The sequence below is a fragment of the Macaca fascicularis genome, chromosome 6, assembly GCF_037993035.2.
Source record: "Macaca fascicularis isolate 582-1 chromosome 6, T2T-MFA8v1.1".
NCBI lineage: Eukaryota > Metazoa > Chordata > Mammalia > Primates > Cercopithecidae > Macaca > Macaca fascicularis.
Genome location: NC_088380.1, coordinates 122464613 through 122486795, shown reverse-complemented (window position 1 = coordinate 122486795; position 22183 = coordinate 122464613). Strand labels below are relative to the sequence as shown.

The 22183-nt window shown below is 37.2% G+C and overlaps 1 protein-coding gene across 19 annotated transcripts in view; it reads right to left on the bottom strand.

The window, feature by feature from the left end:
• The window catches only part of AP3S1 (adaptor related protein complex 3 subunit sigma 1), a 158326-nt gene that overhangs the window by 102923 nt on the left and 33220 nt on the right, over positions 1 to 22183 (bottom strand). For 13 of the 19 annotated variants that reach the window (XR_012414023.1, XR_010587573.2, XR_010587572.1 and 10 more), the window contains one exon: positions 3169 to 3240. The exons of the other annotated variants lie outside the window; for them this stretch is intronic. Coding sequence is in view for 10 of the 13 variants with exons in the window: in XM_073994079.1 (XP_073850180.1) it covers positions 3169 to 3240 (72 nt within the window). In the remaining 3 variants the exon portion in view is untranslated. The remainder of the gene's footprint in view (positions 1 to 3168; positions 3241 to 22183) is intronic. 19 annotated transcript variants of the gene reach the window in all.

Below are 22183 nucleotides of genomic sequence, written 5' to 3'. Positions count from 1 at the left end.
TAAAAGAAAATGTGTGACAGTGGTTTACAGGTTGGACGGTTGGCCCCATGGAAACTGTTGTATTTGAGGCTAGGAAGTTACTGATGCATGTCTGTAGTGGCAAAATATTTGGTACAATTATCATCTGTGATACCCTGAAAAGCAGATAAATTTACCCAATGAAAACTTTTTTTCTGACATAGAAACTAACAACGTTCTGGATAGTGGCAGCTCTGTTACCATGGATCCCAAAATGACAGCATGTGGAATACGATAAAAATACTGCGTGAATAGGAAATAACCCTTTTTTGTTTCACGGGCTTAACATTTCCATGTTTATTACTGCAGCATAAATTAACTCATCCTGACTGATAACAGAAGGGGTATTCTCTACAACTTTCTCTTTTCATCTACTCAGTTGTGACCCAGAAGCAGTCTGAGGGTTGTGTGTAAACCTCTCTGGGTCTTGCCTTTAAGAAAATGTGAGCCGTTACTGGGCGTGGTGGCTCACGCCTGTAATCCCAGCACTTTGGGAGGCTGAGGCAGGTGGCTCACGAGGTCAGGAGATCAAGACCATCCTGACTAACACTGTGAAATCCCATCTCTACTAAAAAAAATACAAAAAAATTAGCCAGGTGTGGTGGTGGGTGCCTGTAGTCCCAGCTACTCGGGAGGCTGAGGCAGGAGAATGGCGTGAACCTGAGAGGCAGAGCTTGCAGTGAGCCGAGATCGCACCACTGCACTCCAACCTGGGTGACAGAGTGAGGCTCCATCTCAAAAAAAAAAAAAGAAAATGTGAGCTGAGTCACTCAGAAGATTCCTACTGCTGGAAGGTCCAGAGCAGCTTAAAAGTTGAAATTTAAAAATAAATATATATTTTTTAAGTTGAAAATAATTTTCATCAAAGGGCTGAAAGCAAAGTTAGCATTGTCTTGGAGAATAGGAAGGAAATACTTATTTGATCTCCGACTCTTGGTATCCCAAAACTTTTGTCTCCTTGCCTTGAAAAAATAAAACAAGATCTTAGCCCAGAGAAAAGAGAGACAGTTAATTTTGGCAGGTTCTAAAATAGTGATATAGTGTTGTGTAAAATGAACAGGCTACACAAAATACATATTGTATGATTCCATCTTTACTGTTTTAAAGATGCATTTGTTTAAAGATGTAAAATCAAGAACTATACATATTCTAAAATGTTAACACTAGGCAATCTCTGGGATAGGGATGATTTTCACATATTTTTCTCATCTGTATTTTCTGATTTTTCTAAAATGAATGCATACTAATGAGAAATAGAAGTTTTAAAAACATTTTGTATCATGTATGGAAGTTGCAGATGAGTACAGCTTAATTTTCTTCGAAATTTTTATTCTCTTTCTCTAGTAAAAAAATACAAGAACCTTATTCTTACCACCACATTTTACAACACAGTCCTCAATTTTCTTAAAAGATGGTAAATGTGTTTATATAAGCTAATGATGACCTCTCAGCAGTCATTTTAAAACACAGCTTTCTAAAAATTTTAATCATGTATCAAAACATAAATTTTTTTCTTTTTTGAGACAGGGTCTCACTCCGTCACCCAGGCTGAAGTTCAGTGGCACAATCATGGCTCACTGCAGCCTCAACCTCCCCGGGCTCAGGTGATCCTCCCTCCTTAGCCTCCCAACCAGCTAGCACTACAGATGCATAACACCACACCTGGCTAATTTTTGTATTTTTTGTAGAGACTGGGTTTTGCCATTTTGCCCAGGATGGCCTTAAACTCCTGGGCTCAAGCAATCCTCCGACCTCAGCCTCCCAAAGTACTGGGATTACAGACATGAGCACTTGCACCTGGTCTTCAAAACATAATTTTGAGTATTGTGAACCCTAATGACTAAAAATAACAAGAGTCGTTGTAAGTGTGAAAAAGCATTAGACATAGTAATTAGAGAAAAACAGCAGAACACTAAAAACAGACTCATAAACATATCATGTTTAAGTACTCTGTCCAAAGTGAATTAATTTATAAAATCAAATCACTTGGTAAATGAGAGATATGATCTAGAATATTGGCTAAAGAGAAAAGCATTTTTTTGACATTCACAAATAATGAAATTCATGCCTTGTACTTTGATTGTGATGCTGGTTACATGTACTATACACACTTGTCAAATCTTAGTTTTGTAAGCTTAAACCTGTTGACTTTTAACACCTGTAAATTATGCCTCAATAAAGCCAATTTTTAAAAATCACACAGCATTTTTTTTTTTGCTAAAATTTTCAGACTATCTTATTCAATAGTTGAATCACTCATAAAGAATCTCTTAGATTATACAAACTTAATACAGAATAAAATCTGCACATAGTGCAAGTGGAATCTCTTCCTCCTAAGTTCCGTATCACAAATATCAACCAATACTGGTAGAAATCTGTCATTCTTTCTCTCACCTCCAGCTTTCAATAAGCCATCAAATCCTATCACTTCTACCTTCTCCCAAACCTCATCTTAGTGTCTTACCTTCTTTCAAACCTCATGGTAGTATCTTAGTCATTTCTTTCTGGACTACTGCAATAAACTCTTAATTGACTTCCCTGTGTTTAATTTCTCAACCTATCAATCCAATCTCCATAACACAAGAAAAAATCATTCTATCAAAAATATATACAAACAAAGCAATAATAATGTCAGTAAAAACCTGTTTAAAAAAATTGCCTCACAATAAAGTTCAAAGTCATGGCATTAATGGTTCTTTTAAATTAGGCCTGTTGATCAATATCAGTCCCTCCTCACAAAAAGGCCTATATTTTGTATCTCTGCCAGTAGGACCATCCTCTCCTTTTCTATGTATGAAATATCTACTAATCCCTTAAAAATCCAGTTTAAATGTAATTTCCTCCCTTCACAGTCTCCTAGGGAGAGGTAAGTGGTTCAGCTGTGTCCCCATTGACATCCTGTACATACTATTATTATTTGTTAATGCCACTGTTTCCGCCCATAGATGTGAACTCCTCTAAAGGAAGGATCTGAATCTTCTCCACCAAGCACAAAGCCTGGCTCATAGTAAAAACAATTTATGAACTGAATAATAAAAGAATAAAATAAAAGAAAAAAATAGAATTATTCATTAAAGCCACTTTTGCTATGACAATTGTAAGTTAATGTTTTTTTTAAAAAAAGCTTAGATGTGACAATAGAAATAGTACCTTGTCTACATGGAAAATCAAATCCAGTTCACAGACATTTTCAAAACATTTGTCTAATGTTTCCACAAATACCTATGGAAAAAGAAAAAAGGTTTTGAGACTGTTTAAATTTATTCAAACCTGTTATCTATAAGGAAGGCAATTCTTAATTATGAACTAAAATTTTGTATAATACATTTATCTTTTTCAAACTAAAAATTGTATTAAATATAAAAAAAGTAAAAAAAGAATAGAGTCCTAAAAATACCAAGTTTAACTACAGATAAACTACTTTTCAATACGTAAGTATAGAAAACAAAATAAACTTTTTTTGAAAATCACTAAAACTAGAAAGTCTTAGCACCACTTCTTACAAAATCACTTAAAAATACTCAACTAAGTCTCCTTATTTTGACGTGAGTGGGGGAAGAAAGCTCATTAGGAAATATCTATCAAGAGAGGTGAGGCACAGTCCAACTCCCTACTATATCTAATGTAGCCAGTAACTTTTAATTATCAAATCAGTATAAAAGACCACTAAAAACTACTTATGGAAAAAGCACAGACCTTGGCATCAGACTTACCTGGGTACAAACTCTAAACTGAGTAACCTGTATGACATCGTGTGGAAAAGAGTCATCTCAACAAGCTTGCATTGTTCAAACTCTGCACATTCCCATAAATGGACTGTTTTCAGGACTAGCCCTTGGCCAGCTCCTGAGAACTAAGCTCCGACCTTTCAGAAAGTTGTCCGATTAGAGTGTTTTTGTGTGCTGGAGGTCTTGGGCCATGCTGTACCAGTATGAGCAGAGACTTTATGTTAATAATGTTGATTTACAGTGAATATAAGCTTTTTCTCTGAGGATCTGAAGCTTAAGTAGCCAAGGTCAGTCATGCAGGCATGACATACCTATGTGACTGACCCCCAGGGTAAACTTCCCTGGTTGGGAATACTCTGTACACATTATCACATATTTTTGGGGAAATTAAACATGTCCTGTGTAACTCCAGTAGAAAGGAACACCTGACAGCTTGCAACTGGAGTCTTCCAGACTTCATCCCATGTGCCTTTGCTGACTTTACTCTGTATCCTTTCACTATAATAAACAATAGCATGAATATAGCAACTTCTGAGTCCAGTGCATCCTAGTAAATGATTGAGATGGTCTTGATGATCCCTGATGCAAACCTTCAAAAATCAGTCTCTTAAATTCCACACTGCATAGTTGTCACCAACTATTCTATTCCCATTTCTATTCTCACCACCCCTTTCAGTGGTAATTTCAGATAAAGTGACCATACAATTTATCATCCCAAATGGGGCAGTATTAAAAGTAAAAAGAAACAGCTATTAATACTAAATTATATAATAGGATGCAATATCATCATAATGTAATAACAGCCTGGAACAACAGCTATAAACCAGGACTATCCCTAGTTTATTGAAATGAATAGTCATCCCACTATTCACAGGTGATCCTATGGGGAAAGGAGTAAAATGTAAACAAAAGGCTTCTTGCTATAGTTGCTCCTATGTAGGGCACCTTTCTACACATCCACAATCCAAGGTTCCTTCCTGGCATCAATGTTAGATGGCTAAGTGGACATGTAACTACAGTTCATCCTTGAACAACATAGAGTTTGGGACTCCAACCCTCCAGGCAGCTGAAAATTCATGCATAACTTTGAATTCCCCAAATCTACTAATAGTTTACTGTTGATGGAAGCCTTACCAATGACATAGTTAATTAACACATATTTCATATTTCACAAAATATGTGAAATAATGTTTTCATGCCTGCTGGGGTACGACTTCATGAAATTTCCCAAAAATCTCCTTTTCTTGCTGTTCAACGGTCTGTATGCTGGATCCACTTATCTTGAAATGGAAAGCAACCACAGCTGCAGATCTCAATCTAAGGTACATATCAAGTGATTCAACTTTTGCTGGTAATGTCATGACATTCTCTGCTTCTTGGGGGCACTTCTACCATCACTAGTGGCACTTGGTATGGGAGTTACCATGGTGTTATTCAAGGATTACGATATTGAGTAAACATGATGAAAAATACATAAGAACCAGGAGAGATTACTTTTTGCTCATGGGGACATAGCAATTAGCAGGACATAGCAATTTAAGCAGATACTCAAAACACTTGACCTCACCACAAGGAGGTGACAACAAAATTATTATAGTTAATATATATAGTTAATTTTGTCTAGCTATAATTTATTTTAATTTCTGTGGGTACACAGTAGGTATACACATCTGTGGGGTACATGAAATGTTTTGATACAGGCATGCAATGCACAATAATCACTTCAAAGAAAATGGGGTATCCATTCCCTCAAGCATTTATCTTTTATGCTACAAACAATCCAATTATACATTTTTACTTATTTTTGAATGTACAATTCAATGATCATTGACTATAATCACCATAATGAGCTATCAAATAGTAGGTCTTATTCGTTCTATTTTTTTGTATCCATTAATCATCTCCACCTTTCTCCAGCCCCCCACTACCCTTCCAAGTCTCTCGTAACCATCCTTCTACTCTCTATGTCCATGACTTCAATTGTTTTGATTTTTAGATCCTAAAATTAAGTAAGAACATACAATATTTGTCTTTCTGTGTCTGGCTTCTTTCACTTAACATAATGATCTCCAGTTCTATCCATCCATGTTGTTGCAAATGACAATATCATTCTTTTTGCTAGTACTCCATTGTGTATATGTACCGCATTTTCTTTATCTATTATTCATCTGCTGATGAACGCTTAGGTTGCTTCCAAATCTTGGATATTCTACACAGAGCTGCAACAAATATGGGAGTGCAGACATCTCTTTGATATACTGATTTCTTTTCTTTTGAATATATACCCAGCAGTGAGCTGGATCCTATGGTAGCTCTATTTTTAGTTTTTTGAGGAACCTCCAAACTGCTCCCCATGGTGGTTGTGCTAATTTACGTTCTCACCAAGTGTACAAGAGTTCCCTTTTCTCCACAACCTTGCCAGCATTTATTATTGCCTGACTTTGCATATAAGACATTTTAACTGGGATGAGATGATATCTTACTGCAGTTTTGATTTACATTTCTCTGATGATCAATGATGTTGAGCACCTTTTCACGTGCCTGTTTGGCATTTGTATGTCTTCTTTTGAGAAATGTCTATTCAAATCTTTTGCCCATTTTTTGGTTGAATTATTAGGGTGCATGCAAATCTGAAATCCAGTGGGGGAGTCAAATCTTAAAGCTCCAAAATGATCTCCTTTGACTCCATATCTCACATCCAGGTCACACTGACGCAAGAAGTGGGCTCCCACAGCCTTGGGCAGCTCCAACCCTGTGGCTTTGCAGGGTACAGTCTCCCTCCTGGCTGCTTTCACAGGCTGGTGTTGAGCGTCTATGGCTTTTCCAGGCACACAGTGCAAGCTGTCAGTGGATCTATCATTCTGGGGTCTGGAGGATGATGGCCCTCTTCTCACAGCTCCATGAGGCAGTGCCCCAGTACGGACTCTGTGTGGTGGCTCTGACCCCACATTTCCCTTCCACACTGCCCTAGCAGAGGTTCTCCATGAGGGTCCCACCCATCTGTATCCTTTGTAATATTCTTTATAATAAGTGGGTAAATGTGTTTCCCTGAGTTCTGTAAAGTGCTCTGGGAAATTAATCGAACTGAGTAGGGGGGTCACAAGAATCCCAATTTACCATCACTCAATCAGAAGTACAGGTCACAACCTACTACTTGCAACTGGCATCTGAAGTGGGGGCAGCCTTGTGGGACTGTGTCATGGGATCTGATACTATCCCCATATAGACACTGTCAGCACTGAATTATAGGACATCCAGCAGGAGAACTGCTTGGTGTGTCGGGAACAAACTCCCACACATCTGGTGTCAGATGTATTGTATTGAGTGACTGTGGGGGTAGAGGCGAAAAACCATCTTGTATTTTCCTTTTACAACAGGTCAGCCACAAGTGAGATTTTAGTTTAATTTTTTGGTAGGTAAAAAATTAGTATCATTTAGTATCCACCCAAACTCCCAACTTTATTTATTTCTCCTCAAGGCCCTGGTGACACGGTACCTGAAATGACTTTATTCATTCTAACTAATTCAGATACATTTTTCCTCTTTGATACAACAGACTCCTGTTATGAGGACTGAATGGGGTAATGCTGCTTGAACACAGAGTAAGCAATGAACATATATTAACTTTTTGGAGCAAGTAATAATAGGAGTGAAAAGAAGAAAATTCTCGCTGTTACCAGGGCAGCCCTCATGAAATAGTTGGGAAAGTTCTTTTTCTTACTGTTTTGCTTTAGACCCCTATTAATAGGCACATCTGCTTAAAGAAACTAGACAGCCTGGGATGATACCAGGGCTCTGGAAACAACTCAAGTTACTGGTGACATTTCCATTGAGAAAGAAGAAAATATTTACTTTGAAAATAGTCTTTAACTTAGAAATCATTTGAATACCTATTTAGAAAATCATAGTTAAAAGTTATGGGAAATAAAGCCATTTAAGTTCTACCCCCTGCTTAAATTTTTACTTAAGTGTAACATACACATAGAAAAGTACAAAAATCATAACATATAACATAAATTTTCTGTATAATCAACACTCAAATCATGTTTTAACATTACTAGCATTATAGAAGCCTTCTCAGAGTCCATCAGTCACTATCAACCATCAAAGGTAACCAATACCCTACTTTCTAACACTATGAATACATTTTATCTATGTCTGAACCATATTAAAATGAGATCATAGGATATATGCTCTTTTGTGAGTGGCTTCTTCATTGTTATCTTTGTGAGATTTATTCAGGTTATTACATAATACAACAGCTAATCATTCTTAGTTGTACAGTATGCCATTGAATTAGAATATCACGTGTCCACTCTACTGGTGATATAAATTTGGGTTGTTTCCAGTATGGTGCCATTACAATTAGTACTGTTAGAAACATTTCTTACACATCTTTTGGTGAACATATATATATACACATATCTACTGATTATATACTCAGAATAGAACTCCTAGGTCAAAGAGTCGCGTAGGTTAAGCTTTAGTATATAGTGCCAAATAGACTTTCAAAACAATTATGCACACTTAGACTTTAAACAGCAGTGTATGAGAGTTTCTGCAGTTCTATAGCCTTGTCACCACCTTATGTTACCCATCTTTTAACTTTAACCATACTCAACGGTGTGTGGTGGTATATGATGATATTAACTTGTACTTCTCTGATATAAGACTGTGTACCATTTCATCTGTATTACCCATTTAGATATCCATTTTCATAAAGCCTGTTCAAGATTTCTGCTCATTTTCTATTGGTCTTTTTATCATTATTTTTTCTTAAACATGGTCTCACTATGTTGCCCAGGCTGGTCTCAAACTCCTGGGCTCAAGCAATCTTTCCACCTCAGACACCTGAGTAGCTGGGATTCAAGTGGTCTGTATTTTCTTATTGATGTATAGGAATTCTTTATATATTCTAGCTACGGTCTTTTGTCATATGTATTACAAATATCTTTGCCAGTTCGGTGGCTTGCCTTTTCATTCCAAGAGCAGAAATTTTCCATTCCAATAAAATCCATTTTTTCAGTTTTTTTCTTTTTAGTTAATATTGTTTTATGTCCACTTTAAGGAATCTTGGCCTACAGCAAGGTCAGGAAAGAGATTCACTCAGAAGAAAACAAAAGCTTTATTATTTTACTCTTCAAGTTTGGACCAAATTTATCTGAAATTGATTTTTGTGTATGATGTGGAGTGGTCTTACTCGATTTTAAATCATTATTAGATTTACTAATCAGAATACAATTTCCAGTATGCCTTTATTTTTTCTTTCTTAATTTTTCTAGTTCCATTGATTACCTACATGTTGCAGTCATCCTTTTTTAACTGTTAGAAGACCATCCTGGTAAAAATGCTGTCTAAATAGTTCCCCTTCACTTACATGTGTTTATAAAAGATCAGCAGAACCTACTAAATGTGCAGATTATACTGGGCAAAAAAGAAAAAAAAAGTTTGTGATAGCATTAAGTGTGCCTCTGGTAAACTAGGGAGTGGTAAAAAATATGGGTTGCCTATACAGACAGTACAGTACTGTGTTGAGGATACATGCTTTGAAACCAGGAAGACATACGTGGCTTCAAATCCCTGCTCTGTGGCCTTAAGTATCATTTCACTCCTTTAAATCTCAGAACTATCAGATAGAGATAAAAGTACCTACTTTTCTGGATTATCATAAAAATTGAGTTAAACAATTTAGATCGAGGGCCCAGCATAGTTCCAAAGACCCATTTAATAAATGGCAGCCAGAATTATTTATCTGGCTGTTCAAATTACGTGATAATTATAAAATTAAAATAGAAATAGAAAATTGTAATTCTGCTGATAAATACTGATATAAAACGAAGATGACTACATGCCACAACCACCAAGACACTGTGATTTGTTAACTTAGAAAGGAAAAATGCTGTCCACATTTAATTCAGAACAATACCAAGTGTAAAAAAATGTGAATACTATAAAAAAAGTATACCCTGCAGCAAAATGTCATTATAACTGCATGTTCTTAATTTATGAAAAAAATCTTAAAATTTAAAGCACTCAGATACTATGTTCAGTTTTAAAAAATCAAAAACCTTCTTCAAAAGACTTTCTATTAATTTTCTTTTGATTTAGCAAAAATTATTTGATATAATTAGAAATCTAGAGCCCTAAGGTCCATACACACTGATGATCTGTTACATGGACAAGGCCAACAAAAAACAAATAAACGACAATCTGAAGTGAAGAAATTAGGGGGAAAAATTAGAGTCTTGATAGTTCTAACCATAACAACAACAAAATTGCTGTTTCATTATTATTTCACAAGGAGAAAGATAAAAGGAGGTAAGACCTAGAAGTGTCATAGTAAATAGCACCCTCTTGTGTCTCAATTTTAAAATGATATAAAGTTTAAAGACAATTTCAATATAACAGGTATCTAACCACTACTGAGTAGCTATTCAGGTGCCAGGGATATAAAACCAAAGACCTAAACTCTGTCTTCAAGGAATTCAAAAGCTGGTGGGAGAAAAATTACTTCTAATTTACAAAAAAGAATAATATTTTAAATTGTCCTGCATTTTAATTACCTATTATTCAAAAAATAAATATAAAAAATAAATAGATTCTGAATAATGCCTCCTCCAAATATTAACAGTTCTCCTTTCCCATGCTATTCTAGTTATAAAACATTCTTGTGTTTTCTTTGTCTTTACATCCAAGCCATAAACAGTGACCTATATATCCAGGCTACAAAGAGTAACAGGTATCTATTATGTGGCAGCTTAGTACTGAGTACTCAAGAGCACAAACTTTAGCATGCGTATACTCAAATTCTAGCTTTGCCTCTAACTCTGAGATCCAGGGCAAGTTATTTAACACTAAGCCTCAGTTTCTTATCTGAGCATAATAATGGTACCTATATTATAGAGTTGTTTTAGGGATTAAGTGAATAAATATAAAGGGCTTAAAACAATGTCCCACAAAAGAAAACACTCAATACACATTAGCTAGTATTATAACAAACACATGGAGAAATAAAAATGTACACAAGATAAAATAAAAATATCACAAATTACCCTTAAACAATACCACTTATTTGGCAGACCCCCTTTCAAGTTTCTAAGTCAAAAAAAATTTTGTTTCTCGGTTTAGAAATTTCTGTTAAAATTCAGGAGGAACATATCCTGCTGTTTTGAACCTACAATAATAAATGAAATAAAAAAGGGTTACACTGACATGTTATAAGATAGGAAAAGTCTTCAGTGCAAAAATTGGAGGCATAAATTTAAGGATACTAATATGCTGAAGCAAAAAAAATTTTTTTTCATCACCAGCAAGATGTTCTAGAGAGAAACATCTTGGTTTAACTCAAACCAATAACTAAAAAATACCATTACAAATACTGAATGTACCAACAGGTCTAGGGAAGACAAACTGAACCTAAAATCAGATCATTTATCTTTGAAGAACAATTATGAATGTAGCCTAGGTACACTCTCCAATATGTACTACTGCATGTACTATTAAGAATCTTTAAAGTATGGTGTTCAAGATATGTAAATAGCACTTGACTCAACATATGACTGCATTCTGGACTGGATTTCTACTACACTTCACTTGGACACTCACATGCCAGTGATGACAATGTTAGCAAAAACAGTCATTTAATGGGCATTTACTATGTACCATGCACTTAACACATAATGAACTCTTAATGTCAATATAGAGAAATTAAGAGTTGAAGAAAGGACCATCTATCTTCTGTATCACATCATAATAATTCTGAAAGAGTTTACATTAATGATTCTTTCTCTGTGGTTTATAGAAAGTTAACGATAGTAACAGCTAGCATTTACTTGGTACAGTTGATCTTTGAACAACAGGGGGATTGGGATGCTGACTCTCCACACAGTTGAAAATCTGTGTACAACTTTTGACTCACTAAAAACCTAACTACTAATGGCCTGTTGCTGACCAGAAGACTTATCGATAACATAAACAGTCAATTAGTACATTTTTTGTTGTATGTATTATATACTGTAATCTTACAATAAAACGAGCTGGAGAAAAAATGTTATTAAGAAAATAGTGAGGAAGAGAACATATATTTACTATTCATTTAGTGGAAATAGTTCATCATAAAGATCTTTATCTTCGTCTTCACATTGAGTACACTTAGGAAGACGAGGGGTTGGTTTTGCTGTCTCAGGGGTGGCAGAGATGGAAGAAGTGGAGGAGGTGGAATGGGAGGCACGAGAGGCAGGTACACTCAGTGTAATCTTTATTTTAAAAAATCTGTGTATAAGTTGACCCACACAGTTCATACCTGTGTTGTTCAAGAGTCAACTCTACGTAGTATTGTAGCATTAACACTGTTCTGAGTGCTTTAAGTATTTTATTTGAGCCTTCACAGTAATCCCATAAGACAACTACTTTTATCATCAACCATTTGCAGAAGAGTAATCTAAAGCAAAAGGTTAACTACTAACACTTAATGGTAGAGTCCTGATTCAAATCTCAAAAATCTAATTCCAGAACCGACATCAACAACAAATAATATATTATTTCTAATGTAGTAAGAAGCGATCATTTAGAAAATATGGAAAATACAGAAAAGTATAAAGCAAAAATCTGAACTGTCCATACAGCACCCACAAAAATCTACTGTTAACAGTTAAAATCTCATTCATAACTTCCTTTCAAGTGAAGAAATAGAAAAAGAAGTAACTACAAACACAGGCTTTTCACACCATTCTTTAAAGTGTTTCGTCTGCCTAAATCAAATGATAAATTTCAAGGAGAATAAAAGAAGTTAACAAAAGGATTCAACACGATGATTGTTAATATTAGGTGTTAACTTGATTGAAGGATGCCTAGATAGCTGGTAAAGTACTCTTTCTGGACATGTCTGTGAGGGTGTTGCCAGAGGAGACTGACATTTGAGTCAGTGGACTGGGAGAGGAAGACCTGCCCTCAGTGTGGGTGGGCACCATCCAACTGGCTGCCAGCATGGCTAGAACAAAGCAGGCAAAAGAAGGTGAAATAACCTTGCTTGCTGAGTCTACTGGCTTTCATCTTTCTCCCACACTGATTGCTTCCTTTGGTTCCTCCTGCCCTAAAACATCAGACTCCAGGTTCTTCAGCCTTTGGACTCTTGGTTTTACACCATGGTTTGCCAGGGGACTCTCCGGCCTTTGGCCACAGACTGAAGGCTGCACTGTTGGCTTCCATGTTTTTGAGGCTTTTGGACTCAGACTGAGCCACTACTGGCTTCTTTCTTCCCCAGCTTGCAGACGGCCTACTGTGGGACTTTGCCTTGTGACTGTGTGAGCCAATTCTCCCTAATAAACTAACTCCCTTTCATATATACATATATCCTATCAGTTCTGTCTCTCTGGAGGACATTGACTAATACAGATGGAAAGTCATTAATGTGTCTTTGGAACCAGGAGGAAGACACTGAAATACTCAAGAAAGCAGAAGAAACGGAAATACAACTAATGTAGTAAATGATGTTGGCCATAATGTTAGTGCAGACTTCTGGAAGTACAAAGAAGTAATATTAGTTAAGTTCATATTATTAAGTCATAGGGCTATGATTTCAACCCAGGAAGAACTTTGAGATCAACAGTTTTTCTATGTGATAGAATGTCTGTATCAGTGTTCCTATTAGTGTGTTAGCAAAGAATCAATCTTGAATCAGGCCAGGGCCTCTCAAGTCAACATATAATAACCTCAGAAACTAGGAAAAAAAATGGTTGCCTTACTAGTTAAGTGATTTTTTAATCCAGAAAGATTTAAAGTAACAGAAATTATGATGTGAACCTATAATATTAGTATTTTCATGTTAAGTTTAGAAAGAATCTATATAGTTATTTAAATACTTACGCCTTAAAAAAATGTGGTATCATAAGAATACTTAACAGACTAGGCTTTTATAAATCTAAATTTCAACGTAAACCTGAATATCCAATTGGAATGGGTTGTTTTTTCTTTCTTTTTTTTTTTTTTTGAGATGAAGTCTCACCCTGTCGCCCAGGCTGGAGTGCAAAGGTGTGATCTCAGCTCATGGCAACCTCCGCCCCCCCGGGGTTCAAGCGATTCTCCTGCCTCAGCCTCCCAAGTAGCTGGGTACAGGCGCACACCACTATGCCCAGCTAATTTTTTGTATCTTTAGTAGAGATGGGGTTTCACCACGTTGGCCAGGCTGGTCTCAACCTCCTCAAACCTCGTGATCCACCTGCCTTTTTAAGCTGAAATATAAAGGAAAACTTGCCTACATTGATTGATGTATTAGAATGTTTAAGATAACTTAAGAATCACCATAATACATGAACTTCTAAAAATTAATTTGAGATATTTAAAAATTTGAGAAAGTTTGCCAAAATATGAGCATAAAAATAAAACATATTACATATATAAATTCAGTTTAAAATACAGGTACTCCTTGCTTTATACGGTACCATGTTAATGGATCTCAGCAACCACTGAACCGTGCAAAGTGATAAACATGGTTCCTGCAAACATGAATTATTACCATGGTATTCTGCAAAGCGAGGACTGCTTGTACTATAGGAAGCTTAATTATGTTTCAGTCCCTCCATTTAAGTGACTTAATTTGATTTGTATGTTGAATTTCTAAGAAAGAACCGGGTTTATGAATTTGTAAGGTTAAGAAGTATTAATTTTAAAAATGAAAGTAAACTCTGAATAATTTCTTTCTGTGTATAAAACTACTCATGAGAACATTTTTTAAAGCTTATATTGACATAAATTGTCAAAACTATATTTAAACTCCCAAGCAAAAGCTGATTTTTAAAATGGTATTTGGCCTAAAAATACATTCTTCTACCTACAGTTGAATATGGTATGATTGATATTTTGAGCAGTGACTTAAAAAGAGTATAAATATTACAAAGGAGGTGGCTGGCAAGATGGCCGAATAGGAACAGATTCAGTCTGCAGCTCCCAGCAAGATCAACGCAGAAGGCAGTTGATTTCAGCATTTCCAACTGAGGTACCTGGCTCATCTCATTAGGACTGGCGAGACAGTGAGTGTAGCCCAGGAAGGGTGAGCAGAAGCAGGGTGGGGCGTTGCCTCACCCGGGAGGCGTAAGGGGTTGGGGAACTCCCTCCCGTAGCCAAGGGAAGCTGTGAGGGACTGTGCTGTAAAGGATGGTGCCACCTGGCCCCGATACTACACTTTTCCCATGGTCTCTGCAACCTGCAGATCAGGAGATTCCCTCAGGTGCCTATACCGCCAGGTCCCTGGGTTTCAAGCACAAAACTGGGCAGCCGTTTGGGCAGACACCATGCTAGCTGCAGGAGTTTTTTGTCATACCCCAGTGGCACCTGGAACACCAGCAAGACAGAACCATTCACACCCCCGGAAAGGGGGCTGAAGCCAGGGAGCCAAGTGGTCTATCTCGCTCAGTGGATCCCACTCCCATGGAGCCCAGCAAGCTAAGGTCCACTGGCTTGAATATTTGCTGCCAGCACAGCAGTCTGAAGTCAACCTGAGACACCGGAGCTTAGTTGGGGGAGAGGTGTCTGCCATTACTGAGGCTTCAGTAGGTGGTTTAACCCTCACAGTGTAAATAAAGCCACCTGGAAGTTCGAACTGGGCGGAGCCCACCGCAACACGGTAAAGCCACTGTGGCCAGACTGCCTCTTTAGATTACTCCTCTCTGAGCAGGGCATCTTTGAAAGAAAGGCAACAGCCCCAGTCAGGGGCTTATAGATAAAACTCCCATCTCCCTGGGACAGAGCACCTGGGGGAAGGGGTGGTTGTAGGTGCAGCTTCAGCAGACTTAAACGTTCGTGCCTGCCAACTCTGAAGAGAGCAGCAATCTCCCAGCACAGTGCTCGAGCTCTGATAAGGGACAGACTGCCTCAAGTAGGTCCCTGAGCCCTGTGACTCCTGACTGGGAGACACCTCCCAGCAGGGGTCAACAGACATCTCATACAGGAGAGCTCTGGCTGGCATCTGGTGGGTGCTCCTCTGGGACAAACCTTCCAGAGGAAGGAACAGGCAGCAATCTTTGCTGTTCTGTAGCCTCTGCTGGTGATACCCAGGCAAACAGGGTCTGGAGTGGACCTCTAGCGAGCTCCAGAAGACCTGCAGCAGAACGGACTGTCAGAAGGAAAACTAACAAACAGAAAAGAATAGCATCAACAAGGACCATAAGGATGTCCACACAAAAACCCCATCTGAAGGTCACCAACATCAAAGGCCAAAGGTAGATAAATCCATGAAGATGAGGAAAAACCAGTGCAAAAAGTCTGAAAATTCCAAAAACTAGACCGCCTCTTCTCCTCCAAAGGACCACAATTCCTCACCAGCAAGGTAACAAAACTGGATGGAGAACGAGTTTGACAAATTGACATAAGTAGGCCTCAGAAGGTGGGTAATAACAAACTCCTCTGAGCTAAAAGAGCATGTTCTAACCCAATGCAAGGAAGCTAAGAACCTTGAAAAAAGGTTAGACAAATTGCTAACTAGAATAACCAGTTTAGAGAGGAACGTAAATGACCTGGTGGAGTTGAAAAACACAGCACGAGAACTTCATGAAGCACACACAAGTATCAATAGCCGAATCAATCAAGTGGAAGAAAGGATATCACAGATTGAAGATCAACTTAATGAAATAAAGCTTGAAGACAAGATTAGAGAAAAAGGAATGAAAAGGAACAAACAATGCCTCCAAGAAATATGGCACTATGTGAAAAGACTTAATCTACGTTTGATTGGTGTACCTGATAGTGACAGGGAGAATGGAACCAAGTTGGAAAACACTCTTCCGGATATTATCCAGGAGAAATTCCCCAACCTAGCAAGGCAGGCCAACATTCAAATTCAGGAAATACAGAGAACATCACAAAGTTACTCCTTGAGAAGAGCAACCCCAAGACACATAATCGTCAGATTCACCAAGGTTGAAATGAAGGAAAAAATGTTAAGGGTAGCCAGAGAGAAAGGTTGGGTTACCCACAAAGGGAAGCCCATCAGACTAACAGCGGATCTCTCTGCAGAAACCCTTCTGGCTTATAAGCCAGAAAAGAGTGGAGGCTGATATTCAACATTCTTAAAGAAAAGAATTTTCAACCCAGCATTTCATATCCAGCCAAACTAAGTTTCATAAGTGAAGGAGAAATAAAACCCTTTACAGACAAGCAAATGCTGAGAGATTTTGTCATCACCGGGCCTGCCTTACAAGAGCTCCTGAAGGAAGCACTAAATATGGAAAGGAAAAAACGGTACCAGCCACTGCAAAAACATGACAAATTGTAAAGATCATCAACACTATGAAGAAACTGTGTCAACTAACGGGCAAAATAACCAGCTAGCACCATAATGACAGGATCAGATTCACACAAAATAATATTAACCTTAAATGTAAAAGGACTAAATACCCTAATTAAAAGACACAGGCAAATTGGATAAAAGGTCAAGACCCATTGGTTTGCTGTATTCAGAAGACCCTTTCATGTGCAAAGACACACACAGGCTCAAAATAATGGGATGGAGGAATATTTACCAAGAAAATGGAAAGCAAAAGAAAGTAGGGGTTGCAATCCTTGTCTCTGATAAAACAGACTTTAAACCAACAAAGATCAAAAAAGACGAAGAAGAGCATTACATAATGGTAAAGGGATCAACGCAACAAGAAGAGCTACCTTTCCTAAATATATATATCCCAATACAGGAGCACCCAGATTCATAAAGCAAGTTCTTAGAGACATACAAAGAGATTTAGACTCCCACATAATAATAGTGGGAGACTTCAACACCTCATTGTCAATATCTGACAGATCAAGACAGAAAATAAGCAAGGATATTCAAGACATGAACTCAACTGTGGACCAAGTGAACCTAACAGACATCTACAGAACTCTCCACCCCAAATCAATAGAATATACATTCTTCTCAGCACCACATCACACTTATTCTAAAACTGACCACATAATTGGAAGTAAAATACTCACCAGCAAGTGCAAAAGAACAGAAATCATTAATGAACAGACTCTTACCACAGTGCTATATCAAATTAGAACTCAGGATTAAGAAACTCACTCAAAACCGTACGACTTCATGGAAACTCAACAACCTGCTCCGGGGTGACTACTGGGTAAATAATGAAATTAAGGCAGAAAAAAAATGAGTTCTTTGAAACCAATGAGAACAAAGATACAATGTACCAGAATCTCTGAGACACAGCTAAAGCAGTGTTTCAAGGGAAATTTATAGCACTAAAACCCCCACAGGACAAACTGGGAAAGATCTAAAATCAGCACCCTAACATCACAATTAAAAGAATTAGAGAAGCAAGAGCAAACAAATTCAAAAGCTAGTAGAAGACAAGAAATAACTAAGATCAGAGCAGAATTGAAGGAGACAGACACACGAAAAACCTTTCAAAAAAATAAATGAATCCAGGAAGTGGTTTTTTGAAAAGACTAACAAAATAGATAGACCACTAGTCAGACTAATAAAGAAGAAAAGAGAAGAATCAAATAGACACAATAAAAAATTATAAAGAGGATATAACCACTGTTCCCACAGAAATACAAACTACCATCAGAGAATACTATCAACACCTCTACACAAATAAGCTAGAAAATCTAGAAGAAATGGATAAATTCCTGGACATATACACCCTCCCAAGACTTAAACCAGGAAGAGGCTGAATCCCTGAACCAGACCAATAAAAAGTTCTGAAATTGAGGCAGTAATTAATAGCCTACCAACCAAAAAAAGTCCAGGACCAGACAGATTCACAGCTGAATTCTACCAGAGGTACAAAGAGGAGCTGGTATCATTCCTTCTGAAACTATTTCGATCAATGGAAAAAGAGGGACTCCTCCCTAACTCATTTTTTGAGGCCATCATCATCATGATATGATACCAAAGCCTGACAAAGACACAACAACAAAAAAGAGAATTTTAGGCCAATATCCCTGATGAACATTGATGCGAAAATCCTCAATAAAATACTGGCAAACCGAATCCAGCAGCACATCAAAAAGCTTATCCATCATGATCAAGTCGGCTTCATCCCTGGGTGGCAAGGCTGGTTTAACACACGCAAATCAATAAACGTAATCCATCACATAAATAGAACCAATGACAAAAACCACATGATTATTTCAATAGATGCAGAAAAGGCCTTCGACAAAATTCAACACCCCTTCATGCTAAAAATTCTCAATAAACTACATATAGATGGAACTTATCTCAATAAGAGCTATGTATCACAAAACCACAGCCAATATAATACTGAATGGGCAAAAGCTGCAAGCATTCCCTTTGAAAATGGCACAAGACAAGGATACCCTCTCGTCACCACTCCTATTCAACACAGTATTGGAAGTTCCGGCCAGGACAATCAGGAGAGAGAAAGAAATAAAGGGTATTCAAATAGGAAGAGAGAAAGTCAAATTGCTTCTGTATGCAGATGACATGACTATATATTTAGAAAACCCCATCATCTCAGCCCAAAATCTCCTGAAGCTGATAAGTAACTTCAGCGAAGTCTCAGGATACAAAATCAAAGTGCAAAAATCACAAGCATTCCTGTACACCAATAATAGATAAACAGAGCCAAATCATGAGTGAACTCCCATTCACAATTGCTACAAAGAGAATAAAATACCTAAGAATACAACTTACACGGGATGCGAAGGGCCTCTTCAAGGAGAATTACAAACTACTGCTCAAGGAAATAAGAGAGAACACAAACAAATGGAAAAACATTCCATGCTCATGGATAGAAAAATCAGAATCATGAAAATGGCCATACTGTCCAACGTAATTTATAGATTCAATGCTATCCCCATCAAGCTACCATTCACTTTCTTCACAGAATTAGAAAAAAGTACTTTAAATTTCATATGCAACCAAAAAAGAGCCTGTATAGCCAAGACAACCTTAAATAAAAGGAATAAAGCTGGAGGCATCATGATAACCTGACTTCAAACTATATTATAAGGCTACAGTAACCCAAACAGCATGGTACTGGTACCAAAACAGGTATACACACCAATGGAACAGGACAGAGGTCTCAGAAATAATGCCACATATCTACAATCATTTGATCTTTGGCAAATCTGACATAAACAAGCAATGGGGAAAAGATTCCCAGCTTAATAAATGGTGTTTGGAAAACTGGCTAGCCATATGTAGAAAACTGAAACTGGACCCCTTCCTTACACCTTATACAAAAATTAACTCAAGATGGATTAAAAACTTAAACATAAGACCCAAAATCATAAAAACCCTAGAAGAAAACCTAGGCAATACCATTAAGGACATAGGCATGGGCAAAGACTTCATGACTAAAACTCCAAAAGCAATTGCAACAAAAGCCAAAATTGACAAATGGGATCTAATTAAACTAAAGAGCTTTTGCACAGCAAAAACAAACAAACAAACAAACAAAAAACTATCATCAGAGTGAACAGGCAGCCTACAAAATGGGAGAAAATTTTTGCAATCTATCCATCTGACAAAGGGCTAATATCCAGAATCTACAAGGAACTTAAACAAATTTACAAGGAAAAAACAAACAATCCCATCAAAAAGTGGGCAAAGGATATAAACAGACACTTCTCAAAAGAAGACATTTATGCAGTCAACACACATGAAGAAAAGCTCATCATCACTAGTCATTAAATAAATGCAAATCAAAACCACAATGAGATACCATCTCCCTCCAGTTAGAATGGCAATCATTAAAAAGTCAGGAAACAACAGATGCTGGCAAGGATGTGAAGAAATAGGAACGCTTTTAAACTGTTGGTGGGAGTGTAAATTAGTTCAACCACTGTGGAAGACAGTGCGGTGATTCTTCAAGGATCTAGAACCAGAAATACCATTTGACCTAGCAATCCCATTACCAGGTAAATACCCAAAGGATTATAAATCATTCTACTGTAAAGACACATGCACACGTATGTTTATTGCAGCACTGTTCACAATACCAAAGACTTGGAACCAACCCAAATGCCCATCAATGATAGACTGGATAAAGAAAATGTGGTACATATACACACCATGGAATACTATGCAGCCATAAAAAGGATGAGTTCATGTCCTTTGCAGGGACATGGATGAAGCTGGAAACCATCATTCTCAGCAAACGAACACAGGAACAGAAAACCAAACACTGCATGTTCTCATTCATAAGTGAGAGTTGCACAATGAGAATACATGGACACACGGAGGGGAACATCACACACCGGGACTTGTCAGGGTGTGGAGGGCTAGGGGAGGAATAGCATTAGGAGATAATGCTATCCTACATCTACCTAATGTAGATGATGGGTTGATGGGTGCAGCAAACCACCATGGCATGTGTATACCTATGTAACAAACCTGCACCTTCTGCACATGTATCCCAGAACTTACAGTATAATTAAAAAAATATGTATCACAAAGCTTTTCCTCACAGAATTTCAACTATTAAATATTGAAGGTATGATAGAAGAAAAACCCCACCATTTGATAAACACCACAAATATTAATAATTCTTTTAGGTAAGAATGATCAATAGATACTAGGATGAATGAACAAATATATGATTAGAAAAAGTATATTTACATAGTCTCAAATATTCCCCATAATATACTAGCACAATGGGAAAATGAAACTTTATGGTGCATAAACCTGTTGGACCCCACCTTAACCAAGTGATCATCACGTATCACAAGTAGTGGAACAAATGGACACCATATACCTCTTGATATGATGCACTATGGACATAACATCATTTCTGTGGCATTCTTGCCAAAAATGCACAGTCTAAATCATTATGAAGTATCAAACAAACCCAAATAGGGGAATATCAAAATAACCAGCTAGTACTCATCAAAAGGATCAGTATATGAAAGACATGAACGAAAGACAAAGTTAAAGAATTGTTACACAGTAAAGGAGATAAAGGAGACATGACAGCTAATGGAATGTGTGAATTACATCCGGAATGAGAAAAGGACATTAATGGGACAACTGGCAAACTGTAAACAAGGCCTACAGATTATATAGTTGTGTATCAATGTTAATTTCTTGGGTTAATAGCTGTACTGTGGTTAATGTCAAATTTGGGGAGTCTCCCTACCATGTCCAATTCCTTCCTGAAAACCAATCATTCTACATTAGGACATGATGAATTTACCTTAAATCAAAGAAGAAGACCAACATAAGCTGAGTTTTTCTCTTAAACCTACATTGAAGGGAAGAAAATAAATTTTAAGTCACTTCCAGCTCCAAAATTCTGATTTTAAGCACTTGAGTTCTAAACTACTTCCTTCACTACTGTGAAGTAACTAAGAAAAGTTTGTCCACTATATTCTAAATCATTTGCTGGTTGTTTACATAAATTAGTTCTAATTCTTACAACAACGCTGGTGAGATAAGTATGAATATCAACACTTAGAAAAAAGAAAACTGGGGAAAGATGAGA